Here is a 22,504-nt window from a genome sequence, read left to right as displayed (position 1 = left end):
ACCAGCAGCCACAAAGAGATGAGAAGAGACCAGCAAAGCTCCGCTCTAAAAATGGCTACAGTTAAACCTGCTTATATCCAATGTTCAGCCTCAATACCATTCATTCGCCACACCTCTTAAGCTACAGGCTAAACAGAAAAAAATTGTTTTGCACACTCACATCAAAGGCGAAGAAGGTGTCCTCAAAGCGGGGGCAGACTGTTTTCCGACGGACTTTGCTTTTGCGGGTCTCCTGCTTAGTGTTGCCATGGCACAGGGTCACTTGAGCGTATGGGTTGCAGGAGCCATTCACCAAGTTCAGGTCACTGCATTCTGTCACTCTAGTGGGCAAACGTGACAAGAGCAATGGTAAATGCAATGAAAACGAGCAAAATCTCAAAATAAACATAAAACAGTAAAATGTACTTGCCTTACTACAAGTTTTGCACAGGGTCCATATATGGAAGACTTCGTTGACGGCTCTAACCTAACTGAAATGTGAGCTTTTCCCTGCAAGCACAAAAACAGGAAAAAAAAGAAGCATTAAATTCGGGGGTTTAACACCCTAAGGCCACACGCAGGCTATGACAGATGCTGTAGCGGAGAGGCCACAGATTAGTGGCATACACCCAAATCTAAGTTAAGTAAACATGAGCTTTTGCAATCTGCCCTCATTGGAATGTGGCCACTGCTACTGACAAATTGAACCGGCAACCTCGTGCTAAGCAGCGCAATGCCTTAGCCACTGAGCCACCACAGTGCGCGAGAAAGAAAATAGGAACAAATGCCAAAAATAAAAGGAGGCGCAACACGGCTACACATTTTTTCCATGACACCTGGCATACTTCTCTTGCTCTTAATTAGCACGTTGCCTTTTGTAAATGTTTGTACAGAACATAATCTTCTGATGGTGCTATTGCAAAATTTTCTTTTGGGGTTGAGCAAATAACTGCATACACTAGTTTCTTGACATCGGTGCTTAGTTGCTATAGACAGCTCCTAATGTAGTGGCCGTGCACATGCAACTTTTATTGCAGTTATTGTCAGTGCAGTACAGTCAAACCTGGATATAACGAAATTGAAAAAAGTTCGCAATTTTTCGTTATCTACAGGTTTTCATTACATGCAGTTTCGGGTTAAGACTGGTAAGGATCATGCCAAAACAAAATAAAAATGCGACAGATATCAATTGAAGTGAACTCGCCATTCAAAGAATTTATTTACTAGAGAAAAACTGCATAATTTTCGCTTGCTGTTTTTGCCCGATCGAAGCCACTACTCAGCGCTCCAAGAAAACTAAGACATCCAGGGCTGTTTCATCGTCCTGCGAGCCGACGAAACGGCGCAGAACGTCCACCGCGTCCATCAGTTGAAACGAAATGAAACTTTAAAAGTTGCTATGCTTTCCACGGAGCGGCGCTCAACATCATCATCATCACCGAGGTTTGTTTGTTTGCTGCGATTTCAAGCGTTCTGCTTGCGGTCTACTTTAGCGTTTGATATAAAAACTTACTTAAACAATATTCATTAAAGTTGCGTGTCAATAACTAGCCGAAAAGCGTGCACAATTACTGGAACTATGCAAAAAAGAATAGGACACTTCAAGAAATTTTTTTCACAATCACATGAAACATAACATTGTACATTTATAATTGTCCTATACTAATGAAATCTGGCATGTATACTTTTAAAGACGTGTAGAATGCTGATAGCAACTTCTTGGCAAAGTAGTTGTGAAATTACAAGGTTATATTCAGCTAACCGTAACAGAAGAAATTAGTTGAAGTGTCCTAATTTTAGTGTCCAATGAAAGTAACGACAGCGTGCCCTGCCACGTAGTTGCGCATTCCGACTCTGTAGGTGGCTGGGAACATGGTACACCTAAGCGCTGTTGGGAATAAAGCTTATGCTCATATACGTGTGCCCACAAAGGCACCTTTGTCCGAACCTTTCCAAATTTGACTCCCCCAAATGCTGAATCTGCACCAAAAAAAATTCTGCATTTACGGAAAATGAAACTAGGCACTGAAACGTGATCAAGGAGCTTTTTTTTTTTTGCAGAGTTTTATATCTGTCTGCAACTCTTTGCTATATTTTCTTTTCGGTCATGCCTACTTTGCACCACCATTTCTCTCAATTTATGCTTTGGGCGAACTGGTCACTCTGCAGTGATAACAAAGACATAGCAGGTGTGCCTATGAATTTTCAACCTACCTGCACTTCTGAGTCGGCGTCTACAGGCATGATAGGGAACCAGTTGTCTTTGCCATAAAACTTGTGCATTCCCTCTTTCTTGATAGAGACCTTGCCCAGCACTTTGTCCTTGTTAGAGGCCCGCTCTCGCTCAGCCACATAGACTGAGAGGTACCGGAACTCCCGTGGCACTTCAAATTGGAAGTCCTCGGAGAAGAAGGGACTGCAAGAAAGAAGTGTGCAGGGACGTTGCGAAGTAGCTCTCAAGACACCAGCGCAGCGTCAGCCTAAAAGAAGTTTAGCGTGACATTCTTATAACTCAAAGTTCAAGGGGATACTAAAGACAAACAAGGCTGGTAAGGTATCTTTTTATAAACACTACATTATTCTATTAGCAGGAAAAGCTTGACTCTTCCAGCAGAAAATCAAGGCCTAAATTCCCTTTCTTGAACGTTGCGTATAAACCTCAGCTTCAGTACAACTGTGGGACATTGCAGATTTCGAAGTATTTACTCATCTCAAAACTTATTCGATTGTACTATTTTGTTGTTTCTTTGCGATGCAATGCAGCCCTTAAATGATAAAAGGTTAGCAAGACCCGTGTAGAAGCTCTCAAAATCCACGCAATCACTGCAAGCTGGTGAAAGAACTTTATGGCAGCATTGCCACCCTTCTTTCGTTTCTTTTGCCTTACCACATCTGTTGTCATGGCAAGACTGGTCCTTTTGCTATCGCAGAAGTGCAATTTACTGATACAGCTGAACTATTAAAATAATTCACTTTAGCGTTTCCTTAAATAAAGAAGTGCTTGTCTAACAAAAGCAAGCTAGGTTTGTCGATGGGTGTTTAATAACTGCTACTTAAAAGAAAACAGTTAAACTAAACCAGATTGAGAAATTGTGCTTCTGGAATACCAAATATGTCAGTATCACTGTGATCTGATGACTAATAAACCATAAAGGATAAAAAAGAACTATGGAGGCACCTTATCAATACTTATGATGTGTAAATGCGAGTGAATTACTTGTCGCTGAATTTAGTGTTGCGGTGAAATGTTGCCGAGTTTAGTGCTGCTGTGTTATGTTTCCAAGTGTAATGTTGCTGCTTATGAGGTCGCATTAACACTAGACACAAACTGGCCAATCTCTCAGCTGAGTTTTATTTGTGGTGTTCTCATTAAAGTAGTGTTTCACGCACATTGCATTGAGCATTTTTTCTCAATGACACCTTATTTCAGCACGATGACACCACTTTGCCGAGCGACGACAGTACTTTTTCCAAGCGGTACCATGGTGTTGAGACTACATTTCTTCATTGGGTTTGTAGGTGAACTCCACCTCATACTATGGGGGGTGTCGTGGTCATCATCTGACGAGTACTTGAAGCGCGTTGCATCTTATTCGTCGTCATCATCCATGGGCTCCGGCAATGGTGTCTGCGGGTCCCCAACAGCACAAAAGACAGAGCAGGCGGCTGCGGCTCGCTTTGCCACTTAGTGAATCACCCTGGTGGGCGATTCACTAGATTCACAAGTGCGGGATAACTCTCTACCACTCCACTCCACTGCAGGCAGAAAGATGATAATGATGTGCCAAAAAGAAAAAATGTGCACATTGGGCACATTGTGCCCAAATGTGGGCACAAATTTGGGCACAAATGTGCACATTGGGCACAGAACCACATGCACAGGCTCGAAGCTATTCATCACTGTTGCCTGTTGTAATAGAGGAGCAACGCAACGGCAGCACAGCAGTTAGCGCGCTTGACTACGGAGCGGTAGCAACGGCAGTGGGGCAGAGGATCAAATCCTCACCGTGGCAACTTTTCTTCTTTTTTTTTAGTCAGATGAAGATGATGTAATTAGTGTGCCATTTTTCTGCCATGGCTTTCTGATGATGGCGGGGTCACACAATGAGTCAAGTAATGCTTTTGCATTAAAATGAAAGATGGGTGGCAAACCACTAAATTCCTGCACCTGTTCTAGTCACATGGTGTATTTTGAAGCCACGTTCACAGAGCTAGTGTGGAATAACATTCTACCACCAGACTCTGCTGCAGGCAGAAAGATAACACTGATGTGCAAAAAAAGAAAATGTGGACTCACTGGGCATGAAAAAATGAAGTGATGACAGTGGTTAAGGCAGAAAATAACATCTTATTGGCGCAATAATGAGCCACTGCATGCTTGCAGGTATGTGGGAGTGAGTCACCAAACTGCCACCCTTGCATGAACAACTATGCAACTGTTCCTTTGGCCCTATGCGTGTGATTGGCGCTGTAATCAGTCAGGACCCTACCTGGCATATCTAACATAGTACTCAGGAATCACTTTTACGGACATGATCGCAATTCAATATTTTGCACTTGCAAGCAATATTCAATTGTGGTCATTGACCGTGGCACATTAAGAAGGTGATTATGTCAAAATACATGAAACAACTTGGAAACAAAGGCTTGTTAAGAAAACCACGATGGAATGTGCTAAGCCACGGAGCCTTGCAGACATTGAAGTATAAAGGGGCAATGCAACAGCTTTTTAAACCTAACATTTTCCCTCTGGTTCAATTTTCAGGAAGTCAGAGAGCTTATTGCAAAAGAAAGCAATGTAAACTGGTGCCCACTAGGGGAGACTATTAAATCAGGAAGTCCTAATTTGCAAGCTATTCCGAACCCGAATTTTGGTGGCTACCACTCTTGTATTTCACTCCCCTGATGAACTTTCCAGTAAAGCAAGTTTAATTGTAGATGCATAAAGGCAGTTGGCACGCCACAGTGACTGAACCTTCGGTATGCAAGGTCGCGTGCCAGCAGCCAACATGCCAGCCTTAAGCATGTGCTTCCAAAAGGTGCAAGCACTGCAGGGAGACCTTGCTCTTTGGAATAAGCCTGCACCAGAACCCCTTATGCAACTGGTTCTGAGCTTTGTTTTGTACAGTTTGTTTTCTTTAGTGCGCACCGTGTTAAAATTACGAAAACACAATGGCATTATATTCCTTTCACATGGCACTGATGACAGTGCAGCACCATGAAGTGCTCATTATGTTTCTATTCAATTATCATGATCTCATCATCTTCACCTCACACTTTCAAAGTACCACAGGGTGGCAGTATCATCAACGTTGCACTGCAGCACATGGAACATCGATGAAAGGAAATGGGCAGCTAAACTATCTGCACGACAAAAGCATGGATACGGAATAGAAGAGGTCAGGAAAGTTGGCGACCAAGTACATGGTAAATGAAAGAGCAAGCTGACAACCTGGAGTCACCAAAACAAAAGTGCGAGAAACAGAGACAGTAAATTGGATGTAAAGGATGTGGAAAAAAAAGCCAATGGACATTTACAAATACAGCAAGAAAGAAATCAAGAGAGAAAATCCGTACAATAACACAACCGCGTACTGTCAGCTTTTATCCGTTGTCCTCCATCTGTAACGTACATGGTGGAAAATAAAGATTTCAAATATATATATATATGAGGACCGAGCTGGCTGCCTGAGGAAAAGTACATATCAAAGCAAATATTAGATACAGGATGAGGCATGTGTCTACTGCAGCAAAAGTTCAGAGGTGACTCGGCATGTAATGGAATGCCAAGACGTTCACCCAGTTAGACGTGTAGGAAACATCCACCCTCCAGAAGTGGTGGGACTTAAAGCTGATGGGAGCATTGAAGGGACACCAAAGGCTAATACTAAGTTAACGTGGACTGTTTAAACACCATTTCAGAAACCTCACAACGCTCATGTTGTGCTAAGAAAAGACTTAAAGTTTACAAGAAAATTGCATCTGCAGCGTCCGAATACCTTTCTTGAAATTCAAATCTCCCGCCACCCAACCGAGGGAGTGGCGACGTTGCATACGTCATCATGGCCCTTTGCTGCCATCGGTGAGTGAAACGGTGTCCGACAGACGGCGGTACCGAGTCAAAACAGATAAAGTCACAGCGGCGGATTCTCCGCTGAAGCTGCTGTTTGGCTAAGTGGCGTAGACCGTTCGGCCATCTCGTGACATCACATGGAAATTGAATTCTCTGCTACTCGCAGTTCATGCAAGTTTCGCGAGCCAGCAACACCAGCGCAACACTACGCGATAACTACTGAAACACGAAAGCGTGGGCGGCACGCAGTCAAAGAAAACGAAACCATTTGACCGCCCGCATCATTGTCAAGGGTAATTTCAATTATTTCTTTTATCTAAACATGAAATAGAACTGGGCAAGTAGCATTTTATTTCATCTTATAATGCAATACAAGGATGTTTTTTGCAATGAGTGGTTGACTACTAGTTCCAGAATTTAACTGAGGAGTGCTTTCGTCATCGGGCAATTGCTTGAATGTCTCAGGGGAGTCTCTAATCATGTCATGCTTTTACCTCAATTTCTCGATTATTAAGGCTCTGTTCGCGATAATATTGACGCCTTAGAGTTTCTCGAGCACTAATCTATCACTTTAGCTTAACTTAATATTTGCCTTTAGTGTCCCTTTAAGTGGTCAAGATTAGAGTATTTGTAGAAGAAAAGCAGGCAAGGGATCAATGAAACCGGGGCCGTTACAGGTATAGGTAAATGTATAATATAGAGACAGCGGTTTCAAAGAAGAGAGAGATCAAGGAGAGACAAGAAAAATGCTAGACTGCAATTGACATAAAACCTGATTGGGCCAAGTGGTCTACGTGACTATTTGTTGCCACCTTGTTTCAAAGGGGATGCCAATAAATATCAACATCCCAAAATTTCTAGGGCAAGTCGCAGGGCCTCTTGAAGGCCTCAAGGGATACAGAGGCAGGCTAAGGCATTTCAAAAAGAATATTTTCTATAGTGCAAACAGTTATAGATGAAGAATAAACAGAAATGCATACAAGCAAGTAATGAGAGATAATTCTCAAGAAAAAGATTGCTTGTTGGCTCTTTACGCATGACAAGGCTAAATTAATATAAACACACAAACATGCACAGCTCACAGTAAGAATAAGTGAGAACTTGTCCAAAACTCGACATTTCACAACAGTGAGTGATGCAATACAAATTTTTGAAGTGTGCATAGAGAAAGACATGAGAACAGAAAAGGACAGACATATAGAGAGCCAACTTCCAGCCCAAGCATTATGTGTGTACTTTTCCTCATTCATGCATTTGTATGTGCTTCTCAAATGCAGCTTAATTATTATACACGAACAACCCTGAGCAGCTTGCTTTGCTTGACACAAGTAAGCTACCTCACTGTATAATGATCGCAACATTTCGAGTGTGCATAGAAATGTGCGTCACGGCAACCACAATCAAAGTTTGTACAAAACAGGCAATTGCCACTGCAGCCTCTTCTCTTGTCAAGTGATGACCATAGCTGTGTCATCAAATAAGAGCATGCAATGCACTAATGAAACAAGGCCAATGTTTTCTTAGTTACAATGCTGTAATGAGCAAAGCACAAATATTCAGTTCTGCTGACAAGCGACACTCAACAACTCTGATTGATAAAGAGCGTGCACCACCAAGGGACTTGGCTCACTACCACTGCAAACTACCATGCAACTGTGTGTTGAACTGAAACAATGAATTTGACGGCTCTTATCACAGACGCACTTTTGGTTGACGCACTTTTGGTTGTCAGCAAGGTGCAGCTGATTAAAAAAGAAACGTCCCAGCAACAATCATTCACATCACGGTGGGCCAGCCGTGAAAACATTTCGGTCGCTAAAATGGGCAGACTATAAGCAACAGAAGCGACCGCAGTTTCGTTCAAGACAATCTGATTTCAGTGCAGCGTCGGGTCAGCGCAGGACAGGCCCGCTACAACAGGCACCGCGGATGTAGGCGAGGCAGACGTGTGCTGCATAATCAAGGGAGGCGCACACATCCGTGTGCGAGCGGCCGCAGAGAAAGCCAGACGGAAAACAGAATGGGTTGCCGGCGAAAACAGGTCACCCTTATCGGGTTCGTGGCGAGCGTAATTAAATGGTGAAAAAGACTGTCACATCCACTCCCGACTACCCACAAGATAACAGGTGTGCATGTGTGCGCGCGCCGAGCGCCGTGACACAAGCATCGCGCCGATAAAAGAAGACGAGGAGAGGACGCTTTGCGTGCTTCTTATCGGGCGTAAGGAACGGTGAGGCGATCTAAGACGATCTGCCTTCAAAGGAGACCGGAAACGGGCACGCACGCGTGCAGCGCGGATCTAGCGCAACGCGTGGGAAAGAACCGCTTTCAAAAAAAAAATAATCAATAGAAACAACGGGGGCTCACTTGAGGGTTTTCTCCTTGGTCGTCGTGCGAAATATCTCCTCCTGGTCGAGCTTGATGGCGCAGTAGACGTCACGCTGTTCCACCGAGCCATGGCTCCTAGGCGGCAGGTTCTTTGCTTCGCCTGGAGAGCACCGAGAAAGAAAAGAAAATGCCACACTAGGCCTCTTTCTCCGACGACGCCACAACGCAGCTCGGACGATCGCAGCCTTTTTGTTTGTTTGCTTTCAGTTTGCCACACTTTCGGGTACCTGTAGGACCCGTGGGTAGTCTCGAGGAGTCATCTTAGGGCGCGGCATCGACAACGGAGTCACCAACGCGAGGCAAGAACGGGGGTGTGACGATCGAGCAGCTTGCGAAACCCCATTCACAAATCCTCGCTACAACTCTCATGAATGAATGAAGGAAGCAAAAAAATTTTTCCGGGATCATTCATAAGAGCCCAAGGTCGTTCCTGGCGCCAACCACGCGGCCGGAAAGCGGTGGCATCAAACGCCCCTGATGACGGGCGTATCACGATATAAAGACACGCGGAACGGACCGGACGAATCTAAAGTACAGAGAACTGACGCTACGACGAAGCAAGCGGCAACCTGTTGGATAGGCCTACTCGAAGCTCCCATTTCTGCACACACTAGAAAACAGCGTGTAGCAACACATTAGCCTTAACTAGGGTTTAAACCATAGCACTAGACATTCAGAATTCGGAATAACCAAAATAAAACGAATGACTTACCGATCACAACGCGTAATCGCTCTATTAACCGCACATCACTATCAGCCGCCATCTTCCATGTTTTACTTCACGAAATCCCGTCACTACGCGAGAATTCGCGAGAGCAACGGAGCTCATTCATGAGAGCGCACGGCGGCACGGCGATACAAACAAAAGATTGCAGTAGATAGACATACTTCGTATATGGCGAAAGCTCTCCTTCGTACTGAGGCGGCTATAGCGGTTTAATAAGCTTTTTATCTTTCAACTTAGCGGGATTTAAGTAGTTAAACACCCGTACTGCTATTTATTTGTTCATCGGTTTTCTCTTGGATATGTACACCACTCTCACTTTCGCAACGATTTCCGGCAACGCTACATATCCTTACGCTGTATTGCCATCTCCATAAAAGACTTAATACAAAAAAAAGTCCCAATATCTGTACTTTATTCTAGAAGTGTTACGAAATCGACGATTTGCGAAACGTATTGTAGGCGGTGCTGTAGCACGAGTTTTATCTGTAAGCTGAAGCTCGTGGTGAAGCTGCGTCATAAAATTGTCGCTTATCGGCAGCACAATGTTGTGCAAGGTAGTACACAGTCATAATTAAACTCGCAGACGCTTCACAAACTGCCAGTTTATAAGTTCGTTCTCAGCTGCTTAGACGCCTGCTAACTGTCTGCGCTGAAGCAATTGGCTGAAGTAAAAATTGCGACAGCCGCACCGCTGCGCGTCGGGTAAGTGTACAAATCACATGCACAAATGAACAAAATTTGGGTTTTGCTTAACCGATGTTTACTTTTGGAAAGTCCATGGTGATAGCTTTCTTATTCAAAATGTAAACTTTAGTTAGTAAATCGGTACTAGATATATTTGTATTAAAATTTGTACTTGAACCCGAAGTTTATTTGTTTGTTTACTTGCAGTGATTACGAAAATGAAAGACGCTGTCGACCCTTGCCAAAAACAGGCATGTGCCATTCAAAAATGCCTGCAAGGTAAACCAATATATGATTTTTAATAGTCAACGTGCTGCTTGTGCAGGCATATGCTCGCCAAAATAAGGTTAACGAAAGATGTGGTATATGGATACCCCTTCGGAGCAAGCCACTGTGGGTTTTCGATCGATCGCAACATCGCTTTGGATGACTCGATTTCGCGCCTCCATTGCACGCATCCTAACTACACGCATGTGAATAATAAACAGTGGTAGTAGCTAGACCGTTCCATGCAAGCATTTACCAACTGCGCATGCTAGACTAAGACCATGGTCCGCTTGTATAGGCTTGAAAAAGCTTTTCCAGCTCAAAACGTCCTACCGTCAGTACACAGGCGTGCCCGACTTCAAACCTGTGCGCCTTAACTCATTTGTTGTTGGTTCTCTTTTGTTCCCGAAGCAAACAACTACAAAGAAGAAGCCTGCTCGTCCTTCATCAAGGAGATGTTGAAGTGTTGTGAGAAGTGGAAAACAATGTCTGCTTGCTGCGCCGGGTTTCTGAAAGACGAGAAGTCGAAGTAGGTTGCAACCGTCGACGAGACATCTTGGCGGGATTTAGAATTCGGGAGCGCTGGCCTTGGAAGTATTTTCCATCCGTCTGTGTTCCCCACGGTTCTTTTTTTCTACGGCCATCACTTTTAGGCGCCACAATGGTGCAGCAGTCGAGCAGGTTCAACGTGGGCAAAGTGAAGCTCTACCACCACCTCGTGTTTGCGGGGATCATACGCGCCGGGCTGATCGTCGTCGGGGAATGGCAAGACCAGAACCTGCAAGTCAAGTACACCGATGTCGATTACCACGTCTTCACCGATGGCGCTGCGTACGTGGCCAAGGGGGAGTCGCCGTTCCTGAGGGAGACTTACCGGTACAGTCCCCTGCTGGCCATGCTTCTTGTTCCGAACGTGCTTCTTCATCCGGCCTTCGGAAAAGTCCTCTTCTCTGCAGTAGATGTCCTGGTTGGCTACTACGCCTATCACATCGTGCGGACGGCCAAGTTCAGTGAACGCAAGGCTGTGCTTTGTGCCTGCCTGTGGCTCTACAACCCCATTACTTTCGCCGTTTCCACACGTGGTAGCTCCGATTCCATCCTGGCACTCATCGTCGTGTTCTCTCTCTTCGCCCTGCTCAAGAGCAGAGACACGGCTGCCGGCCTGGCTTATGGTTTCTCGGTGCACCTCAAGATGTACACAGTGGTTTATGCGCTCCCCATCTACTTGGCCCTTCAGACAAGACTGCCCTCTGGGTCTGCAGCAAAGGGAGAGTTGGAGAGCTGGCGCTCTTACTTGTCCCGGCTGCTGTTGCCCAACCGACGAAAGCTCATCTTCCTTGGCTCCAGCGCAGCATCCTTTTTCCTGCCAACCCTTCTGTGCTACCTGGCTTATGGTCGAGAGTACATCCAGGAGGTGTTCCTTTACCATGTCTCCCGGAGGGATGTCCGTCACAACTTCTCTCCTCTCTTCTACCCACTGTATCTGGCCAACCATAACACGTCCGACAGCAGTGGTGGCAACACATTTGCTGCACTCTTGCCACAGCTTTTGCTGATGTTGCTGATGTCCTTCAAGTATGGCCAGCTGAATGACCTGCCTTTTGCCCTGTTCTGCGTCACATTTGTGCTAGTGAGCTTCAACAAGGTGTGCACATCACAGTACTTCCTGTGGTATCTGTGTCTGCTGCCGTTGGTGTTGCCCAAGCTGGGTCTGAGCATGAGGCGTGGTGTACTTCTGCTGCTCATGTGGCTGGGAGGCCAGGCACTGTGGCTGGTGCAGGCATATTACCTCGAGTTTGGCGGCAAGCCTCTCTTCCTTCACGTCTGGGTGGCAGGCCTCATGTTCCTTGTGGCCAACACTTTCATCCTTTGCTTCATGATGGCCCACTACCAGAGCCACATACCTAGAAGCAAGAAGGCCAAGAACAAGTGAATGTACCGGTTTGAATTTAGTTTGCTTTTTTTGTTGTTGTTGTTGGAGAGCAACCAAAACTGGAATTGTGTCCCTCAACTGTAGTCAGCAGGCTCATTTTTGTTCTTGACAGTAGCCACTCAGAACTACAAATGCAGCATAGTCCACCAGAGATGGCTCTGTCTTCAAACCTGCAGTAGTGTGTGTAGCAGATGGAAGGTACACACTGGCCTGTCAAGCAGCAGTTTATGCCTGTGTATGTGAAATTACAATCTTTTGAACTTTGGCACGGCATTTTTGCGTGGTAAAGCTAGCGAATTTGTAAATAGAGGTGATGCATGTCAAGCACAATAAGAATGTGCAGTGCACATGAGGGTTTTTGGTGTCGTGAGCAAAGCTTTGTGCCCTGTATGTTTCACAGAACCCCTGCATATGCACCACAGATGGAACACTGAGCTTTGTCACCCCGTTTTGGAAGGCTGGGTAGCACTAAATGTAAATCTAGTAGATGGGGCAACAGGAAAGCAATGCAGCTACCTTGGACGTACCATCATGGAACTTTGCTATAAGCTATCTGACATTATTTTGTAGGCCAGAAAGGTCACAATTTGTCTCGCGAGTTGCTCAACGTCATACGCAGCTTGTCGGAGCTAGTCTTGAACTGAGCACAGAAATTTTACTGATGCTAAAGTGCAGAAGCTTGTCAGTCACTGACTACTCAAAAGTAAAGTATGCCATTATTTAAGGGCCACAGACAAATGCCTGTGTACATAGCTGCCCACGAAGATATGACAATACACAATGTGTTAGGAGACCATGCAAGTTGATGGTTACCATAGAAACTATTGCCAGCGAGTGTAAAGCCTGTGCGACAAAACACTGTAGATGTCTCCCACATGTACATGTACACTGTAGTATGTACTCGTAATGATGCAGAAAACATATTGTACATATAATACCACCATCTGAACATCTGCCTATGTATCCGTTAAGCTGATTTTTTCACGACACTTTCACTGGTAGTGACCAGTGAAAGCGTAGTGACCAAGTCATGGGGCAAGCTAAATCGCTTGTTGGCCGATCTGTGTGCTTGTTCTCATAGTGACAGTCTGAACCCTTAAAACCAAATTTATTTTGCATGGCCTTTAGATAAACTTCTATATTTTTGTCAAAAATTAGTGCCACTCTACGTAAGCAATGCCTTCAGCCAGATATGTAATAATTTTACTTTAGGCACCCAGCACAGGAGCGTATTTGCAAGTGACCATCATCTGGGGAAGCTACTTGTAGCCATAGAAAGCACAAACAATCAGTAGTTTTGATGTAGCATCTGTACACAGCCAAGTTCTTTTGACAGTTTAATTTCTACTGACAGCAAAGAACATGCGAATTTTAGAGTACCTTTTGTTTGGCTAGCTTAGTGTGCTCAGTGATCTACACATTCATTCATGAATTCTAAGCACACCTTTACCCCCCTCTAAATCACAAGCTTCGCTTGTTTAGGTGAATATAAGTATTTTATTTAAGGACTCTGCAATGGAAGTTATGTGAAGGAGAGAGATTAATGTCTTTAATGACCTGAACTCCCTACTCACAAACAGCCCTCAAACTGAATTTCTTTCTCAACTCCATCTACTGTAGGACAGGGCAGCTCCTTGACTGAAACAGTCTGTACTTCAGTAATATTCTTCAGCTATTCCTGAAACAAAGAATCGATTGGAATACATCTCCATTCCTGTGTTCTCAAGTAGAAGAGCAGGTGTTAGGAGTGCCCAGTTACAAGATTTTGCTTGTAAGACTGAGCATCAATATTGTATCTGTTGAAGCACAATAATCACTTTAGTCTGCCAAGCAGAAGAACTTGTAAGAATGCAAGGCTGGAAATGTTGTGGGACATTTGCAGGTCTATCATTAAAATGGGGTGGGACAGACAGTGAAATCTTTCAATGCCTATTCTTCAATCACGGTAATATGGTATACTGTGAAGGAAGTATAGAAGATTTCAGACAGGCACATGCAAAGGGCAATGTGTTTTTTTTTTTCCTTCAATTAGGATTAAGGAGATAATAAAGATAAAAATAGGTTGAGCTGTATTTGTAATTACCCTTCTACAATACGAAAAAAGCCACCCTCACTATGGGAGGAGGCTTAATAAGCCATGAAGGATGCAAAAACGAAAGACTGGCCAGTGACGCATTCCTTCAAGTTTCCACACCAGCTTGCCATGATGTATTTTGACTGCGTCTACCTGGGCCTTGTTAATTTTTATCAGAAGGAATGCGTTTTATTCTAAAGGAACCAGAGCCTGAACTTGGAGATTTCCTATTATTGAGCTGCGCCAGTCGAAATATGAGAAAATATTTTACAATCTGGTGGTGTCACACTGAAGTACAGGCACTAGAGTTTCGACGAGAAATGAGAAAAAATGGAACTTTGACCTTCATTTGCTCCTCTAATACTCAACCTATTACCACAAAATTAGCTATGAGGGAGTTTTTAAGGGATATTAGTCTATGCTAAACTGATCAAATGTTTCTTTTTGGCATCCTTCTAAGTATCAGTGGTATTCTCAGCAGTTTTTGAAGAGCATGCCTGATGCACAACCTAAGTCTAGAAAATTAAAAAAAATGTCATTTCTTGCTTTTTGCAAGATGGTAATCAAAATCAGATTTCTAAAGATCCTGGCACCAGAGTTTATTGATGTACGGTGCACCTTCTTTTATCACAAATGCTGTTAATTGCAAAATAGCTTCCTTCTCAACAAAATATCAAATTCCTCATGGACGTTAGATGTAAGGAAACTTACTCCCTGCTCTTTTAAAAGAACAACTCCATAAAGAGATTCATGTTAGAACTTTTAATGTTTGTGAAATTACCAAAACGCCCCCTTCTGAACATGATAGGTCCTGGACTTGTTGCAGTGGAGCCCCATCGTGATGGCTACTTAAGAGTTACCTGGGTATTTTTGGGCTGTCTTATCCTGTAACAAAACGGTAATTTCTCTTTTGCGTAAAATGTAAGCTGCAGGTGCAACAAGCACGACATGCATAGCCATTTCGATAGGCCCTCTCCACACTCGTCCTAGTCTTCTTTTAAATGTAACTTTATTTTCTTTATTCCCCCCCTCCCCCTTTTTTCTTTCCTTGTGTCCAGCCAGTTCACAAGTTTTATGTATAACTTGTATGATCTCAATTCAACCAATATGGCATGTGTAGCCATTTTGACGCTCGCCTCTCGTGCACTTCCTAGTCATTTAAACGTGTTCCTATGGGTGGGCAGCGCAACCTGCATGAAGGACAAAAGGAAGTACACTATACGAGCGCAGACTAACAACTGGTTTATTTTTTTAAACAAGGGAATAAAATATACAGAAAATATAAACACGTGTTGTCTTTAGAACATGATTTTTTTTTTCTTGTGTCGAGCCATTCACATATTTTATTTATAACTTCTAAAATCTCACAGGGCACTTTCTAGTTTAAACCATCTACATGTGGCAAAATGTAAAAGCACGTGCATTGTAAATGATCCCAAGTCATGTGAAGGGCTGAAATGGTGACTCGGGTGGTTGTTGAGATAAGTGAGACTTCTGTTACAGTAGCTGCATGAGCAAACATGGAGAACAGTACTTTCCACTGGCCCATTGCTGAATGGCATAAAGTTTCTGACAAAAGTTGCCATATGGAAATGCAGCGCTAATGCTTGTGGGAGCTCCCAACGTTGCTGAAGTTCTGATAGGCTGGGCTGGGATACGTGTGAGCAGGAGACAGGCGCCCCCAGCCAATCAGCACTTAAGCAGCCAATGAAATAGACATGTCCACTAGGTGGACACTTACAGAGTACCCCCCCCCCCCCCCTACCCCCAGGTTCAAGACTGTTAACAAGCTTATGCATTTAATTCTGCAGGCCAGAAGAGCGTGCATTTCTGCACCCTAGACTCCAAATCTGCAGCTTGGACTGCTGAGCATAAATGCTGTGGTACTTAACGTTGGGTTAAGAGGTTCGAGCACTCGGAAGCAAACGAAGTGCTATAATATGACAGTGTAGTCTGAAGTGGAATCTGCACTGGCTTGCTGGAAAACTTTTCTCAAGTTCCAAAGGATTGTGGTTAGGTGAGCTACTCACTTTCTTCACAACTGTAGCTGCGTCAATTTTTCACTATGGCACAGAATGTACCATTAGCACAAGTTGAATCGCGAACAAGAAATATCTGATCGTAATGCCCGTTAAACGCAACTACATGTAAATGCCACATGTAATTATTGTGTAGCCAGCTTCTAAGTGTGAAGTAGTCCCAAGTGTATGTTTTGGAGTCTGAATTAAGGCACTTCTGCAAATGCAGGTGTACCTGGAAGCGGAATAATGCATTGTGGTAGTTTCAGAATCACTCATGTTTGAATTTATGCTGATAGTACCGAAGGCCATACATTCATATTATCGTGCTTCATTTATTGCTCATGAAAGAGTTGGCATCTTGTCCTTGCATTGTCGTTTTCTTTCTTGTAGTAGTTTTCTTAATTAAAAATACTTTTATATATACATGTGTCCCAAGTGTCACCATTTGACTTATGTTTACAGAATTTCCGGCTTAGGATATGACGAAATGTAGTTATCATTACAGCTAAAATACTGTCCAGATTTAGGAGTGTTCATTGCTAAACAATTGTTACTTAAGCAATCTAGTCCTGAAAGTTCGATATGCGATTTCTGCACAGGTATGCCATCTGTTAGAAGACAGCAGATATTCTGGCTTAAAAATTAAGGAATAAAATGCAGTCAGAACTGCTGGAAGCTCGCCACATCACCTACAAGATTTACAGCCTCAGGAAAATTTTCTATGCTACAAGCTGCTGTTGTCACAACACAGAATTGTTTATGCGGTATCTTGGCTCAATGCAATAACAAATAGTTCTGGGGGGGTATTCTGTAAGAGTCCACCTAGTGGACTGTCCATTTCGGCCGCTGCTGATTGGATGCAGCTGTACGAGAGAGGAGGAGACGAGTGGCCCTAACCAATCAGCAGCGGCCGAAATGGACAGTCCACTAGGTGGACTCTTACAGAATACCCCCCCTGGCCCCACCAGCCCAAGCCAATTTGACCTATTGCGGAAGGCTAATGGCAGATTTGGGATAAAAATAGATCGGAATAGTTTTGTTACCTCGGTCCTTCAGTAATTCACGTGGAAGCAACTAATTTGCCACTTTCAGTGCACCAATTATCACAATAGCTTTTTTGTTACCTGTAATAGTTAGCCATGTCATTTGCGAGTGGTTTGCTTCCCTTCATTGCCATGGTGGCTAACAGTTGCAGTGTTGCGCTGCCATGAGCAGTTTTCGTGTGAATGTGTGCTTAAATACAGTAAGCTAATTTGGTCCTGCGAAGAGTCTGTTATGTTGATGCAACTAGCACACCTCGCAGCAGAACCAGCTCAGTTTGTGTTTTCTGCAGCATTTTAGTGATCCTGTCCCATTGAGAGAGAACTTGCAGAAAGGCAGAGATGTCAGTCTGATCTAGTGCACTGTAGCCTGCTGCTCTATGTTGGGGGAAATGGGAAACAGAAGTGACGATGACACAGATGCACGTATTACGCAACCAAAGAGGCAGTGCTGCAAGCTTCGAGTCCACTACATTGTCGTGTATGAAGTCCAAGATCGCCCTCGGCAGCTGTGCTGCTGCACATTTTGTGTGATGTGAACATTCTGTTGTTTGTACTTAGTGTTTATTGTGAGGAATTAAGTGTTTATTGTTTGCCTTGGCGTGCAGAAGTAGTGGAGAGGAATGCAGGTGGCTAGTAGTTTCTTTTAAGCGCTTGTATGATGCAATGCAAAGAAGAGAAAAAAAGCAACATCTAACTATAGATGCTGAATTTCAGAAAGTGGCTGTGCCTTTGAAAAGGCACGTCTGCTTGGAGGTAAGAGCCAGACAGACACAAGCACCGTACTAGAGTGTGAAGTTAGGCTAGTTGGTTTGTTGTCAGTCTGTTGGGTAACAGTTCAGATGTGACAAGAGAGAGAGTGCACACATCCTCTCCACTATCCATGCTGATGACCATTGCACTTCATACCCAGCAGTCGTGGTGAGATTTCCACCATATTTTTCTCCATAGTGCACTATCTACACTCTGTAGACAAGGATGGTCTGCTCTGTACATTGTAAATATCCTAGTCAGCTGAGAAACACCCTTTGGTTTTCATTCGTAACTGCTTTCCTTCAGGGCAAACATCAATCTGTAGCTTATCAATTTCTGTATGGCCCTTTTGTATGCACTTCCTGGTTGTATTATCAAATATGGCTATCTATGGTCAAATGAAGCTATTTTTGTGATTCTTCTCCAATATGCACCCTCTTGTTCTTGTGTGACTGTCCATCATTTCAGAGATGCAAATCTATTGTTCTGCTCCTGAAATGGCCCAAAACACCCAATTAAGGATTGTTTGTTAATGTATTGTTTACACATTTTCTTGCATTGACATGTGCATCCCTTTAAAAGGGAAATAAAGAGGCAAAACAAAAGCAGTGTTTGCACGTCTTTACTATTTTTAACTGCCCCTCAATCACCAACACACGTCAACGGCTCTACTAGAAATACTGCTGTTTCAAGAGTTTTTGCATGGTAGCGAATAGTCGCAACAGAACTATATGGACACCTCATAAAAATGGAGGCATCATGCCCCTCTAATGATGCAATGTCCATTGAGTTGTGAGATGCAATGCATCACAAACAGATAGTTTGGTACATGTGTGGCAACCTTTTTGATGCACAGAAAGAGAGGCTTTATATTTGGTCAGGTAACCACTATGCAAGCCAACAGAAGCCAAGGAGGGTAATTATTAACTATTTAATTAAGATTACTGGAAATTACGGATGGACGTTAAACTTGTATTTATCTTCTTATTCTTAACAGGGTACAGAAATAAGAGGACACAGTTTCCACATGATGCCTGCAGTGCTCTAGTACTTTTTGTTCCATTTCATTGAAATTAAAATGAAAGATTTATTCACCTATATAATGGTGACAGCTGCTGCTTTTCATGCAATAGTAAAAATAAGAAAAATACTGAGATAAGTAACATCACAGGTTTGAAAAATGTAGAGAGCAGTTAGGTAAGCGAGTACATGACGTCTTAGACACACTGGAACATAGAGAGACAAAAGTAAGGACAGGTTCCAGCGCACACGATAATGAGTCCCAGGACACAGTGTATGATGATTTACGAACATGTACGTGAGGCCGCAATGTGACCTAAGATGAACAGGCGCACCAATTAAGAAAACACACAGACGATGTAATACACGCACGGAGACTCAACCGTCAAAATTTGGCTTCATCACACAGGGTGCACAAAGATGGCTACGATACACGTATTAGACCAAAAGTGCATATAAGTAAATAAATACATAAAACAGGCAAGTTTGTGGCCTATTTGACTAAAATGTACAGTCTCGTTCACAGCTATGTATAGCGCACGAACAACTAGGTTCGGTTACACGATCAACTACAAGCTGCGGCTAATGATTTCCACATAACCCATGCTTATCCTATTATTAGCAGTCTTACACTATTATGTAAGAATGCAAATGTTGCTATTTGCGAGCGCCGACGCTTAATCAGCGCCTTCCTTATGCCCGAGTGGGTTGTCCAGGTGCTATACACATCAGTGAGCAGCACTGTACTGCTGCCACCAGATTTTTAGACAATCCCCCTAGTGTGTATATGCCATGTTCGAACAAATCGGCATCAAAAAGTTTGCCATGTAGTGTAGACCTTCAGCCTTGATACGGGCTGGTTCCTGCTGCTATTCCATCACGTCTCCAGTAAATTTTGGTCAGTAATCTCCTCGGCAATCTGCATTTGACACAGAAACAAATAAATGCTCCATTTCTAGTTTCTTGTGGAGTCAGTAGCCACTGACATTGTGTAGTGGTTACTAGCCATGTTAATGTTTTGGGAAGCGTTGCATTGCACCTAAGAAAAAACGAACACAGAAAAAGAACAAGGTCGATGAAAAGATCGCAAGCTATCAACTCGGTTTATTTGTGTCGAATCTGCATATTTTGGCAGTGTTCACACGTGACAAAAAAAAGGAAGGGGGGAATTAGAAGGAGAGGGCAAATCAAGCCTGCCTCATGTCAACACAAGCTACACAGGAAATTGTGCTCAGCATGATATAAGGCAACAGAAATGTCACTTACGCAGTCATCGCCCTTTTCCTTGATCTGAAAAGCTTCTAAAATCTCACAGGCTATTTTATTCTTGCTTCTGCCTGGAATCTTAATCTTACTGAACAGTGTTCTACATCCTTTACATGCAATGAGTGGACAAGTGTGCTCCTTCTCTTTTCCTAATGTTCAATAACACTGAAGCGCATTTGAAGCGCATATGCAGATATTTAAGATTGGAAGTGTGGCACCAAGTGCAAAGGTTCCAAGAACTTATAAGATCGCTTTGCTATGGCCTCCGACCCGGCCTGACTAGCCAATATCAAGCTACGCTCCATCAGAAGATTTGCCATCCAGATGACTGAATTTTGATGGGCTTGGTGCCTTCACCAAGTTCTCACCTGTACCAGAACAACAAGCAAGACGAATGGGCCAAGAGGCTTTGTAGTCCTTGGAGATGTGTTGCCTGAAGAAGTTGCAAGCATACTTAACAAAGGTCCAAAGTGCTGTTATGAACCTTCAGTTCCAGCCCCTGACCTACTAGCGCATAACCGGCGTTTTTCAAGCAAGGCTGACCAAGGGCATAAAAGATGCCTTCTAGAAGGTGTAGATGCTTTAACAAAAACAGTGAACACAACGTCTACCAAGCACACCAACGACCCGACTAGAAGTGTAGGTTCGTCCTTCAAGCAAAACAATCTGCGGTTGCTTCAGGCTGATAGGAATGGAAAATTCGTCGTCTTACAAGAACAAGATTTCAACGGAAAGGTGGGTCAAGCTATCACTAAGAACTTTGTATGCATAAAACCCAGTGCCACAAGAATCAAGAGCAGAGCAGCAGCTCTATGCAGGGATCTTGAACTGTCTAGGCTTGCAAGTTCGATAATTAATAGTAGGAAGCAAGGGCTTTCAGTGTTTTTCACTGCAGAAATCCACAAGGTCTCTGTGCCATTCAGAACAATTGTCAGTAAAAAGGGTTCGTGGCAGTCCCTAATTAGCCAATATTTACAGAAACATTTGAGTGTTTTACAGGTTGAAGACCCCATCGCCACAAAAAACTCCGGTGATGTACGTTTCTTGAATGCCAATGCTCATGTTGGCTACGTTTTTTTCTGTTGATGTGGAGGTTTTATTTTATTCGGTGCCTCATGATGAATTGTTCATAGCCATCAGAGAATGCATTGAAAAGAATGGTGAAATAGGGTTTCAGAACTCCGCAGTACCAGTAGATAGCTTCAAGTCATTGCTCAAATTTTATTTGCAAGCCATCTTTATATCTTTTAGCGATTACTTTTACATTCGACGGCAGGGCATTTGTATTGATTCTTGTGTCACCCCAATCCTGTGCGATATATCTTTAGCTGACATTGACCGCTCGCTGAATCATGAGTTTTCTAACCAGGGGGCACTTAAGGCTTTTAGACATGTTGACGACTTTTTAATTGTTGTAGCCAAACAAAGTACCTTGACCTGTACTGATTCAGTGAGCAGTACAACTCTTTTTCGACAATATGGAAAGGGGTTGGCTTCCACACACGAACTTCCTACTAACGGTTCGTTGCACTTTTTAGATCTTAAATTGCAGTTCGGCTCGCATCATATCTGCTGGCGTTATGCACCACGAGCACAGGAAGAGCTTTTAACTTATGATTCTGCACATTTGAAGATAGTTAAGAGGGCAATTGCAAGTTCGTGCCTCGAATCTGCTCTTACAATATCATGCCCGCATGCAATGCAAGACAGTTTTCATGATCAAATTAACAGGCTGCTTTCAGCCGGCTTCTCCTGCGAGGTCATCGCAGCAGTGGCCGAGAACATTCTTAAGAAGGTAAAAAAAGAAAAACGTGGCACCAGCACTGAATGCTTGCTCAGAAAGAAACCCACAGTTGTGCCATATATGCACAAAGCCACCCACAACATTAAAAAAAGTGGGAAAAAGGCATGGTGCCTTTGTGGTTTTTCTCTGCCCCAAATAAGTTCCCTGGGTTATGTCCGAGGATAAGTGGAGAAGGAGCTTGACGAAGCAGTTCGAGAATAAAGCATGCTGAAACTTTCGTGAAATGTGCCACAGACGTGGTATATCAAATCCCGCTAAAATGTGGACAAGTATATGCGGGCCAAACAGGGCGCTGCGTTAATGAACACACAGGGGAGCATGCATTGTCAACTAGGAAAAGAGAAGGAGCACACTTGCCCGCTCATTGCATTGTATGCAAAGGATGTAGACCACTGTTCAACAAAATTAAGATTCTAGGCAGAAGCGAGAATAAAATAGCTCGCGAGCTTTTACAAGCTTTTCAGATCAAGGAAAA

The 22,504-nt window shown here is 43.6% G+C and overlaps 2 protein-coding genes across 2 annotated transcripts in view; one reads left to right on the top strand and one right to left on the bottom strand.

The window, feature by feature from the left end:
- The window catches only part of RasGAP1 (Ras GTPase activating protein 1), a 60,597-nt gene extending 50,590 nt beyond the window's left edge, over positions 1 to 10,007 (bottom strand). The window contains exons 1-5 of the mRNA XM_050189454.3: positions 9,153 to 10,007; positions 8,420 to 8,540; positions 2,194 to 2,395; positions 410 to 489; positions 161 to 320 (exon numbers count right to left, since the gene is read on the bottom strand). Of these exons, the coding sequence (XP_050045411.1) occupies positions 161 to 320; positions 410 to 489; positions 2,194 to 2,395; positions 8,420 to 8,540; positions 9,153 to 9,204 (615 nt within the window). The 5' untranslated portion in view covers positions 9,205 to 10,007. The remainder of the gene's footprint in view (positions 1 to 160; positions 321 to 409; positions 490 to 2,193; positions 2,396 to 8,419; positions 8,541 to 9,152) is intronic.
- Positions 10,008 to 10,646: 639 nt separating this feature from the next.
- On the top strand, positions 10,647 to 18,544 carry PIG-M (Phosphatidylinositol glycan anchor biosynthesis class M). Its single transcript, XM_055077241.2, has one exon. The coding sequence runs from the start codon at positions 10,780 to 10,782 to the stop codon at positions 12,049 to 12,051; it is 1,272 nt and encodes a 423-aa protein (XP_054933216.1). The 5' UTR covers positions 10,647 to 10,779; the 3' UTR covers positions 12,052 to 18,544.
- The last annotated feature ends 3,960 nt before the right edge of the window (positions 18,545 to 22,504 follow it).

This window comes from Dermacentor andersoni, chromosome 2 (genome assembly GCF_023375885.2).
Source record: "Dermacentor andersoni chromosome 2, qqDerAnde1_hic_scaffold, whole genome shotgun sequence".
In the NCBI taxonomy this organism is placed as follows: Eukaryota; Metazoa; Arthropoda; class Arachnida; order Ixodida; family Ixodidae; genus Dermacentor; species Dermacentor andersoni.
This window is presented reverse-complemented; position numbering and strand designations above follow the sequence as displayed.

Bases quoted from the DNA above. Each gene is read 5' to 3' on its own strand.
- PIG-M (XM_055077241.2), top strand. From the start codon at position 10,780: ATGGTGCAGCAGTCGAGCAGGTTCAACGTGGGCAAAGTGAAGCTCTAC.